The 12,199-nt window shown below is 46.8% G+C and overlaps 1 protein-coding gene across 4 annotated transcripts in view; it reads left to right on the forward strand.

The window, feature by feature from the left end:
* Positions 1-12,199, forward strand: part of LOC149359864 (metabotropic glutamate receptor 5-like) — a 469,646-nt gene that overhangs the window by 418,600 nt on the left and 38,847 nt on the right. For all 4 annotated transcript variants that reach the window (XM_089571977.1, XM_089571976.1, XM_089571974.1 and 1 more), the window contains one exon: positions 9,299-9,473. In XM_089571977.1, the coding sequence (XP_089428103.1) occupies positions 9,299-9,473 (175 nt within the window). The remainder of the gene's footprint in view (positions 1-9,298; positions 9,474-12,199) is intronic.

Here is a 12,199-nt window from a genome sequence, read left to right on the forward strand (position 1 = left end):
ATTTGAGTCCATAACAGCCTGTCTCAAAACAAATGGTCCACTCGTACGCAAATATTATAATATTTAAACTTTATTCTTCACTTCTAAGCATTTTCTCCAATGATAAATGATTCAAAGCCATCTGTTCCAGTTAACCTCTTCGTAGGGATCATTTTTAAAAAAAAAAGGTATCTGGGACAAAAACAAACTTAACGAGCCGTCAGAAAACTGAGCACCTGTTTACTAAAGCATAATGGGGAAAAAAACCTAAATAACAGCCGCTGCCTCCCTGCATTCACAATAATTAGCCGGGTCAACTTGGAACGCTTTGACCATTACCTGTACATAGGGAATTTCTTTTTTCTTTTTTTCCAGCTGCCTTCTAAGCTTAGAGCGAACTGCGTAGCCTCCACCCGAAACTAGGTGGCAAGGTAAACGAGCAGTTAGCTACAATGGAGCCGTTGAGCGTAGGATACATCGTGAAAGGAACGAAGCAAGGAAAAAATGGGGTGAGAAGAATGCGGCAAGGCGCCGGAGTAAGGGACACTCGAGCAGGGAGGGCCAAGAGGGCGTAACACTTCCCACGCTTGGACCCCGTTCCCTCCTGTCCGGGAGCCGTGACTAATTACGGTACCGGGTCGTTACTTTCAGGCGCGTCATTTCCGGCGTTGCAATCACACACACACAAACATACAAGCACGCACACACGCACTCCTGCCGCGATTGGCCCCTCTTTTGTTCGGCGGCCTCTTCTCGGCGCCATTTAGGAACCGCGCACACCTCTCGAGTCTGCGCGCTTCTTCCCTGCGCACATTATCCCTGGGCTTCTTCCAGCGTCACTGTGGTGCTGTAACACGAAGGGCGAAGGAAAGAACACAAGCGAGGGATTAGGAAGCGCCCTGCCTTGTTGACATTACCTTTTCATCTCTCTACCTGACTCTCTCTCTTCCTTGATATTCGCACTGTTGTCCTAATCTGGCCGGCTCACTTTCGTCTCGCGCGGTGTAGTGAGGGTTTCGCTGCTTAGGCCTTACTGCATCTTGTTAATGAAGGTTCAAAAGAGTTGCATGAGGTACAGCAATACGCGCCAGTAATGAGAGTGCCCTGAGAAGTGTTTAAAGACACCCGAATACACCGGTGTAATTAAGTAACGACGGTGTTAAAAACAAACGTTTCTATTACGTGTGAAAGAGAAAGGTCAGAGCACAAAAAAAAAACAAATAAACTTTAAGACTTTTCACCATTCTCTGGAGCAAAAGAACCACAACCTCCCCTTCCCCACCACTTAAGAGCTCTCATAGTCTCACTTTAATAGTTGTATTACGTTCGCCAGAGCAACGTTGAGAACATCTTCATCGACCATCAAGGAATGCGGCCACAGCGTTCTGTGCCCACACCGAGGTTATTTTCGTCAGATAGGTGCACCTACGGTCTTATTAATGCACGTAAAAAAGGATGAAAGCCCAGATGAGCACATGCGATGTCGGTTTCAATATCAACGTGGGGCCGTATTGTGTAACAATTGATTTCGTTTTCGATCCATTTAGTTGTGACGTCAATCGTGACGAAAGCTAGTGGAGGCGAGGCAGCAAACTACCAGTCACAGTCATGGCCGTTTAGGTCGTGATGTTGCCGCCGCATTCACTCTGGCCGTGACGGGGGTCACGATGCTACGCCACGCAGTCGCACATCTACCGCAGAGGTTCTTTCCCGAGGCGGTATTAGTGCGGATAAAGAGCATTAGGCCTGTCAAATGAGTCTTCGTTCTCTGCATCTCTTCGCCATCGACGCTGATCCGCCATTGCGCCACAGACGTAGGAAGCCTTTATGCTAGGAGATGTCATCATTAGCGAGTTTCTGTCACGACCAGCGCGACGACATCCCCCACGGGCTACGTGACCAGTAGCAGCGATCAATGGGAGAGGATCAAATGAAATGAAAGCGAAAATAATCACGGCCTCTGGTGTCTATTTACGAGCTGTTGTACTGTTTCTGTCTTTTCCTTTGCAGAATATACTGGGTGCCCCAGGTAAAAGTCACCAACTTTTTAAAAAAGACGGTCCTAGCTCCGTGGCACCAACTGACTGCTGTTGAGAATAGCGCGGCCTGGTCTGGAGTTTATTTTTAATTCACAAAAGTTTATTAATTAGAAAGTACTAATTAGCTAACACTTAACTAGGTGTCAGGAACAAAGTTTCAATTCAGGAGTTGTAGGTCGTCAAGAAAAACAGCTGACTGAGATGTTTGCACCAAGGTATCATTCACGTAAAGTAGTATATTTCAATGGCCTCAAAATATTAACTCGCACAATAAAAAAAGCTTCCACATGACAGCGCTGCTTCACCGCCAAGCTTCACCGCCCCACGACGCGTCTCAGAGAAGAAACTTCCCGTTTTTTTTTTTTTAAGCGCTGCCCCCGACGGAGCATTGCGCGTGCACTGCGCGAGAAATATGCATTAGCAGCTGTCACGTCACGTGGTCACGTCACGTAGCAGAGGCCAGTAAATAAAGCTGCGAAAATGGCACCTTGGTGCAAAAATTGCAGCCAGCTCTTTTTCAAGACGCTCTGCAACTTCTACATGCTAGACCCCGCGACTCTCAGCAGCCCTCAGTTGGTTTCACGCGACTAGGACACTTTTTCTTTTATAAAAGCTTGAATATATTTAGCAGGGGCACCTGGCTCATTGATAATAAGCTGAGGTGTTTCAACTGGTACAGCCCTGTCTCAACTATCTCTTTTTGGAGCACCGGAAAGCCCCATATTACCAAAATGATCTCGACAAGAAGGTTTCTAGTTCTCGCCACAATGTTCTCGCTAGTATGTCCAGTCATGGTATTGAAGCTAGTGGAGATCGAGCGGATTGCAGAAAAGATGGACTTAAAAAGTGTAAAGCTGTGTTAACCAAGATGCAGTGATTACTTATGATCCCAGTATGTTAACGCTAGCGCGGTTTCGTGTTACAGACTTCGGAACAAAAATGCAAAGTGCTAGGCAGCGAGTGTGCAGGGAAAACAGAAAACTAAGGCTGCCCAGAGAAAAAGAAACACTATATGTGACCAAGGGAACCCGAAAGAAACCGCCATTATGGCAACGATAAGTCTTCGAAGCGTCACTGATGTATTTTGAAAACCTTACATCCTAAACCAGAATCCAACATGCAGAATTCGATATTTGGCGGTAAACGCTTCTAGGCTAACACATGCCTCAAAGATGTAAACATTATTTTCTGTGACGTAGCTAACATTATCATTCCTTACACTGAAATGTCTATGAGATGTTCTACTTAATTAAAAACTGTGGGGGAACTTTGGCAGCCTAAAGTGCGCTAGGCGAAAGCCTTTGTCGCGCTACTTCGTCTGTCAATGACTGCCTATGTTGCGGTTGCACCACTTGGGAGCCATCCTCCTCCACTAGCTGCCGCGCACCGACTGACGACCGGAGCCCTTCACTACGGCGTCTCTCATAGCCTCAGTCGCTTTGCGACGTTAAGCCCCAATAAAACAAACCAAACCAAACTGACTGACGACGGAGCAGCGCTCGACGTCGCCGCATCGACAGCTCCACCTGTCGACGACGATGACGTCACCCCAAGTGCTGGATGTAACGCCGGACGGGCGGGAGAATGAGCCATTATAGGCTTTCGCCTTAAAATAATATTTACAAGCTTGGATGCAAAGCAGTTTTGCTGTTTTGGCTGTATATTCACTTTTTATCATTATGTTTTCCTTCACGTTGATCATCATCTGTGTTATTCACTCTTTCTTTTTCCTTGCGACTCAAAGCCATGAAATATGTTTTACCCTAGACAAAAGAGCCGTGTATTTTAGGGCCGAACGACGGTAGCCAGAAATACTGCAAATGTGCAGCGATTAATTCGGAAATAGCTGTTTCTGCACAGACGAACCGACCTTTCACGTCGGCAACGTTCTTAAAACAGCTACTCACCTAAGCATTTGTTTTCATGCAAAACACGCCACATATGCCCTTAAATGATTTCAGGGGGTCTCGAGTGGTATTTATTATTCTCCCGGCTTACCTGTATAGCGCATGTATAATTATCAGCGCTCGTCTCACGTCCAAGAAGTTTTTAGTTTTGCTTTTTTGTTCTTTCTCATTGTCTGTGATGACGATTCACTCTGGTGTCTTCTATATCACCAACAGCACCTCTGTCTTCTTTCGTGCAGTGTCGAGACCAAAAGGTTTACGCTCAGATGCATTATCTTTAATATGAAAGTTCGCAGAAACAAGGTTTCATTTGCGGTAGTCAACAACGACTGCAGCGTAAAGAGTTAAAGTTTGAAAACGGGTATTTTCTTTAGACGCACCGACAAGAAGCGCGACAGCTCCCACGCAGCAAGTGAATTTTAGACAGGCCTTTCCCATACATATAGCACAAAGCTGGTGCCGAGTGAAGTCTCTATAAACAGTAAACTTCGCCAGCGGGCTGCCTTAGCCAGTTTCGAAACGCCGATGCCGAATCGTATCTGAAGGCGCTTAAAAGTTTAAAAAGCAAACGCAAGAGCCCAGTCGGTGGTTCTGAATGTTTTTTTCTCGCTCTTCATGCAAACAAACGGATCCTGACACATGTCTGCGTTCAAACTTTAGTGTTTCCCCTTCCCAACTTCTTATTTTGTTCTACGCGTCGACCCAAAAGCAAAGCCAAAGACGGAGCCAAAGTCGTAGCCTTCGGCGTCAGGCGCCCGCGCTTCCTGCCGCATCGCGGCCGCTCGACGCCACCGCGCGGCGCGCGCACCGTACTTTTCCGCTGTTACCGCCAGGAGGCAATTAGCGACGACTTCTAATCGCGGAAGTCGTCAGCTGCCTCCGCCTCCCCCCCCCCCCCCCCTCCTGTCCTCCCTCTCTCTCCTTTGCTTCCAGCCCGTTCTCAAACCTTCTCACCCTTCGAGTTTGCACGTGGCAGTTGCTTTCTTCATCAATACTTTTCTTTTTTTCTCTTCCCTCTATTTATTCCGAACTCCGCCGAGCTCGATTCCTCGCCCGTTCCGTGTAGCGGTCCCGTTCATCAGGAGAACCGCTCGGTGGCGGCGGCAATTTTGGTCGTGTGCGGGTGGAGGGGGGTAGCGACTTCGATGTTTTCTTCGTTTTTTCTTCTGTTATTATTCCTTCCGATGACTCGTACGAAGTCAATTTGCGTTTTACGCAGTATTGCGGGTTAATTACGAGCGACGCCCGCGCACGAAGTTGTCAATGTTTGTCAACTGCCCGTGTCAGCAGCACTTGATTGTAAGAGGAACGCTAACAGCACCGAGCGGACGGGCTTGGAGCGTCACGTTCTAGCCCGGAAACGCCATTTTTTGTGAGCGAGCGCAGGCTTCGAGAAGGGTGAAGGAGCAGGCGCAGATTTAAGTATGGCTATCAAGAAAACTAGCTGTAGAGCGGGTGGGTGTGTAATGCGGGTGTCGCGTAACTAGTGATCTCTTAGGCTATAACGGAATGAATTCCAAGAGAAGGCAAGCGTAGAAGGAGCGCGGCATTGTAAGGTGGGTCAGCGAAATTCCGACGGAGACAAGCTAGCCACAGATGACGTACACTCTAAGCAGACAGGAGTAAAAAGATAATAAGCTGTCCTCTAGCGCGCACCCTTTTATGAAAAGATGTACACTAGAGAACAGCTAGTCCTTTTTTTCTGCCATATGAGCGTATTCGTGTTTATACAGTGTAAGGCAGGACTAACTAGAGATACATTGGAGAGGTGTTTCTCCGGCAGAAGCCAGCTGGGTTAGGCTTTAAGTTGATGGAGGTAGCGGTGATGGTGGCAGTATGTAGAAGATAAGAATCTTCCACAGCAATCAACATATGTTATATCATATTAAACGAACGGGCGAACCTCATCTTAACATTCAAATTGTAAAAGCGTAAATGAACTCTGACCGGGTGCGAGCCATGATGTAAAAAAATGTGGTCAAGTGGTAAAGTGGGTGATGCTTCGACTTATTTGCACCTTCTGAGAGGAAACTGCGATCAAGTTCAGTTCACAGCGTTTGCTATCGCCGCACTTTGTGATGTCACTGGCAAGAAATATTTTTTTTATGCGGCCCATTTCACCTCCAAAGCAGAGCGCGAAGTATTTACATACCTAAAACATACATCGTCCTGATTCACCTAAACGCATGCAAAAATCTGGAAAAGTCGCGCTGTGCTATCTTTGTTGTTATTTCGTTCATTTATACAGGTGAAAACTGAATGCTATGCAGCTCAATAATAATAACCGTATTCGAGAAAAAGGAGAATGAATTTGATGGTAGACTTGACGACAGAATCGCGTCCCTACTCAGGGGAAGCCCCCAATTAAGAACAAAACGAAATACGCCACAACGAAAAACAAAATAATGCTAGTTTGAGTTATTGCATGAGGAAGAACAAAGAACTAAAAGCATATAAGCAAAAAGGCAAGTCAAGCTTACGAGTGAGCCGCAGAGAGACTGTAAGCTAATTTAGGTTATGCGAAAGTTATGCTAAAGAGATTCAGCTGGGCCCGACGTTTGTATCAAGTTCGAGGACTCTATTTTTCTCTTCCATAACGTTTTACTAGCGCGCCCTAGCAGTGGCGCTAAAGTTAGAAGACACCTATTTGCATGGCTAAAGAAGAGAGACCTGAACCACCAACGTTTTTCTTGAACAGCAACGGCAGCAAACGGGACGACGTAAAAGCGGGAGTTCAGGCGTCGAATTACGCTCTCTGCGAGCTGCCGCATTCGTTTCCTGGCTTTTCTGGGCGCCTTTCAGCGCAAAAAAGTGCGGAAAAGGCCCCCGGCGCTGAATACTACTACCCGTTGTGAAGAAATCTGCATTTCTCGAAACACAAAACAGAGTGAGTGTTTGCAATACAAAACTCGCTTCGTCTTACAGCGAGAAGTGGGAGTATAGGATTCCAGGAATACCTGGCTTGGCCTTAGATTCCGATTGAGTCGCGACAAGTCTTCTTGCAGCTCACGCAAATAGTCACAAGCTGTATATGCCAGTGATGTTTATCGGGGCGGTGGATATCAGCGTGAGTGCGTCGGACCTGAGATAACAAAGAAGAATTGGAAGGAAAACTTGACTGCATTAAAACTTCTTTTCGGCCGAGTTGACGCGCTTCGATCTTGTAAAACGTTCTAGTGCGAACAAACACAGGCCACGAGAAGGACTACACACGCAAGCGCTAACTGAGAACTGGTTTTGTTGGCGGAAGGTGACGCCTTATAAAGGCCGAAGTATTGCGAAAGAAAGGTTGTAACGATGGATAGCATCTCTTTAGTTTTTGCGTATACTTTAGTCAGCAGTTAGCCGCTTCTAAAGGTCAGTCTCAGCCATAGACAAAGATGATGAAAACAAAGTGCTAAAGCATTCACTGCCAAATTTCTTTGTGTGAAGGATCCTAGACTGATTTGTGCCGTCTTGTCTACTTTCACCAAGAATCTTTGTCCCTTCGAACACTTCAGTCTTTAGAAGATGTCACCTTCCACCAGTAAAACCAGTCGTCAGTTAGCGCTGGTGGTTTTGTATTTCGTCTTGCTCATGGTCTGTGTCTGTTTGCGCTAAAACTTTTTACAACTGCCCCGGGCTGGAGAAGAGTGCCCTCTGACGAAGCCCTACAGGCAACTACGACGCACTGAGTACATACATGCACTTGGTGTTGCTGAACACGAGACAGGGATGCAATGCTGATTCGTATCCCTGCAAATTTAAACGGATGAATGAATTACGGAGATCTGGAAACTGGTGCGACAGTCCATCCTAAGATGCACTCGATCTCTGGAAACAAGAGTTGAGTAAGAAAAATTGAAAGGTTGCAATAAAGTTGATAGTTAAAAAGAGAGAGCAGAGCTTAACAGCTGCAACAATAGAGAGACGAAACGCGAAACGGATGTCAATTCCGCTACCTCTGCAGATAGAATCTTACCTTTGCCTCAATCTTAGGCTATGAATTCCCATAAAACTGGCTGGAAAAAAATTTGGCAGTGGCTTAACTGTGGTTAAGCCTGGATGTACCAGCGAAAAGGTTCAGTTACGCTTGGTTTGACGTCATGGCTGTCGCAGTTCGCGCGCAATGCACTTCGAGCACCACGATAACGGTGGAGGCGTTGGGCCGTCCACGGGCTTGTGCTTCACGTGAAGCCCGATCCACCAGCCATTTCTGGCCGGCGGGCTGAGCGGTCCGTAAAGCAGCCTCCCAGGAAGAATGAGTGGGATTGGGGATGGGGGATACTGCCTTTGGGGAAGGACATTCCCAAAGGTAGTGGAAAAGTGTGGATCTGGGCACGCCACAGGTGGTACAATCAGGAGGAAGGGTGGGGTGAAAGCATGAGAGACGATGGGGGGAAATAAAACAGCCTGTCTGTAATTGTCGCCATGTGGCGCTGGATGAGGGTGAATACGGTGCTGTCTGAAAAGGTTGCTTTAGAGACATGCACTCTGTGGTGTCCATTCCTTTCGGGTGTACACCAAGTCATGAGAGACAGGCATTTCCTTTCCTTAACACCAATTTTCATTTCATTTCATTTAAGGCCCTTACGGCGTGGTTCGGGTATCCACCGAGATATGAGTATTTCCTGGCGCACTGTTTGTCTTTTATTTATTTTTTATTTGTGACATTTCATTTCTTTCATTTCTTTTTATTTTCGTTTCTGTGCTTATTTTTATTCTTTTTTTTTTTATTCCGGAGTCGGCGGCCACCTGCGCTGCACGTGACTTCACTCGGTTTCGCGCATGCGCAGAATATGGCTTTTGCAGCATTCCCGGCATACGCGAAGCTCGGCTCCGACCTTCGTAGTGAAGCTTTTCGCTTTAAAAAAAAATGGCTGAGGCTTAGCTAAGGTTAAGCCTAGTCAGATGCGAAGCATATTGATGGCTAGGCTTGGTAATGCATGGCTTTCCTTGGTTGACGTTCATCCCGCTTTTCATCGGTCTCTGTGGCACGCTGAGGCTTTCGCTTCTCGTTCAAATAATCCCTGCTTCTAGGCGGCATCCCAACACCTGGCCGCCTCGTGCCCGGAGATCGAGGCAAGCTCAGCTTTATACCGCTGCTGTAGCGTCACGTGGTCAGCTGCAGCGCCTCTGATGTGGAGCCTCCACCACCGCGGCCGACCGCGCGAGCCGGCAGCCCATCTCTCCTCTGCTGTGACGTCATGTTGTCACGTGGTGTCACGAGGTCACGCTAAAGGTCAATGGTAGCTCCACCGCCGCGCTCGACGGGCTGTTGTGTAGCTCTAGTAATATGCTTCGCATAAAATACCAACTAGGATAGCATGCTTAGTCGCGCTGACACTTAATTTCGCTCTCCTTTGCGCTGAGATTCCTCCTTTCCCCATGCAGGTACGACCTGATGAACTACCAGCAGCTGGGCGAGGACCAGTACGACTACGTGCAGGTGGGCTCGTGGGTGAACGGCGAGCTCACCATGACGGGAAACGTGCAGTGGCACCGGGCACAGCGCAAGACGCCGCCCGTCTCCATCTGCTCGCTGCCCTGCGAAAAGGGAAAGGTCAAGGTAGGTTAGCTTTAGTGCATCGCCTGCCTACTGGAACAACGCGAGACTGAGGCGAATAAGCAAAGTGATAAGGATGCAGGGGATAAAAACTTACCTGTTCTAGCACGTGGGATTGTCTGTCCAACACCCTTGTGCTACCAAGAGCAAGAAGAAGAGTTCGAAGAAGCCATGAGTAGAACCGAATACGAGTAAATTAGATAAGCAACGCACGTAGGGCACAACTTACGCTCTGAAAGAGATGTACCTCTCAGGCGAGTTCGCTCATTACTAGAAGTGTAGCCCGGGTGCCCTTAAGAACACTTTACAGCTTTTACACATCAAACAAAGCACACATTGCATCCAGTAAATGCAGTATCCATTAAGAGTATCCGCAGAGTTCTGGCCAGATCTCCACTCTTGATAGAAGTAACACCTACTTTTTCCGTTTTTTAACTGGACTTTGGTCGTTAAAAGGAAGTAAAGCATTCCTCTCAGCAGGCATGCAATACCAGCGGTCCAGAGATTTAGGAGTTGTCTTGTTGGCAGCGCGTTCTGTTAAAGTAGGTTGCCAAACTAGTCCCTTCCCAAGCTTGTAGTAAGAGAAACAGCGGTGATCTTGAGAAAACCTCGAACAGTTCTCGCTGAACTGAAGATTCGTCCGTTCAACGCAATGAACAATTCGCTCTTAAAGTACTGCTTTTACGGACCGTTGATTTCGTTATTTTAGACAGGCATGATCCATTTATTCACAGGAGGTCGTTTTGTTTTAGTGGAGGCAGGTGGGGGGGGGGGGGGGGGGGGGATTCCACAACGTAAAGAAGATCGAGTTCAAGGCGTCGTGGTTAGCTAAAAGCAGTTATTCAGCTGGGAAGTTTTTGAGAAAGCTGTGTAGCTTTCCTTCGCGCTCATGTGGGTGCTATAGAGTAATCACTGCCTCGAATGAGATCTTCTTCACCGCGTTTAATTCGTTGGATAGTCACTTTGTGTGTCATTTGGTTATATACAAAACGTGCATTTCACATTACACTCAAAATAGCAAAAAAAATCTGATAGTAGAGCTCATGGAATATGTCGGAGTGGAACGACAATAAAGTCCACCCGGTGGAATAAGATCTTAACTGCCTGACGACGAACACCAGCTCTCGCACCCTGCCTCTTCAAACCTGGCTAAGAGCCTCTCAAACTCAAGGGGTTCTTCATCGCCGCCTCCTAACGGGCTCTTTAAACGGCTCCTTAACGGGCAGCGGAACGGTGAATTTCTAAAACGACCAGTAATTTAGGAGACTGCGATTGAGCCGAGTTCACGAATTTGTGGCTCGTTTACTGCGCACAATATTCCTTCATCCCCGTTCCTTTGGCAGAAATCCATTAATAACGCTTTCTCATGGCCCACTCCTTCGAGTGCGCTTAAGGGCCGAGCTCACGGGCTCTGACAGCTCAAGTTGGAGGAGCCTTATAAACTGGCTCCTGCCCTGGACTTGGGGTATGGAGTCAATAAAGTTTTCTTCTTCTTTTTAGAGTGTTAACTCTGATTAGCTAGTTCCTCAATTTCGCGCTGACGTCGGTGTCTGCAGCGTTAGCCGCCCCATGCCTAGCTTGGCAGGTTGCAAAGTGGAGAGAGCAAAGTAAACCTCTCCTCTTTTCAGGGAGCGGAGGAATACAGAAGGTGCAAGAGGGAAGTGAGAGGGTTTCGGAGGCCACGGGTTTCTGTTTAGAAAAAAATTTTATTTACATATATTTTTTTTAGTTACATATATATCTGGTCACCGCACTTCGCTAAAGACATCACTAAACTAGAAAATGTGCAGAAAAAAGCAATAAGATTTATATATAAACGTTATGACCGCCAGTTCTCTCCCACAGCTCATGCCCGCACCTTATCACTTGACACACTTCAACACAGACGCATATGTGATCGCCTTATCACTCTTCACAAGATCATCAACAAATGCATTTATGTTGACGCCCCGCTTTTCTTTTCTTTAGCCAGTTCTTCAGCACGTGTCACTCGCCGTACCAACCCGCTTAACATTGTGCCGTTTATGCCATTTTTAGACCGCTTCAAATATTCATTTTTTCCTTCGACAGTCGAACTATGGAATAATCTGGATATTACATTACGTCAGATGTCTGTTGACCGTTTTGCGCAAGAATTGCCTAATCATGTATTTTTATATTAATACCACACTTTTGTTTATGTAAAATCTCTGATTCACACTTGTAATTATGCACTTTTCTACTGTTTTATCTATGTTTTCCATCCTCTGTACCACTCCTGCAATGTCCCAACTCATGGGATAGCAGTATTCGTAAATAAATAAATAAAATAAATAAATAAAATACACATACCAAGGTTACCAGATCACTGACATTTACAAGAACACGTGACACTAAGCGTGTAAGGCGAGCTAATTAAAGAGGTACCATAAACATCTTCAAATAACTGACAAGAATTGCTCGAGGGCGATGAAAAATGGCATAGCGTACCTACTGACAGAAGAGTGAAACGGAAATAATCTGACAAGAAAAAACGACCTTAGCGCCAGTTTGGCCTAAAAACCAGAACAAGACGATCGTTGTTAACAGAAATGAATGGGCGTGACCATTGTCGGAGAAACTCTTCCTCTTCCAAGAAAAAGAGTTCCTCCGGCAAAAAACTCATCAGGTGCCGTCGAAGACGGCCGAGAATTGGCCACACAGCGCGGCGTCGAAAGCTACTAGCGGACGCGGCGCATCGACAGCGCCAC

Source organism: Amblyomma mixtum, chromosome 2 (genome assembly GCF_055824585.1).
Source record: "Amblyomma mixtum isolate Tamu chromosome 2, ASM5582458v1, whole genome shotgun sequence".
NCBI classification, from domain to species: Eukaryota; Metazoa; Arthropoda; class Arachnida; order Ixodida; family Ixodidae; genus Amblyomma; species Amblyomma mixtum.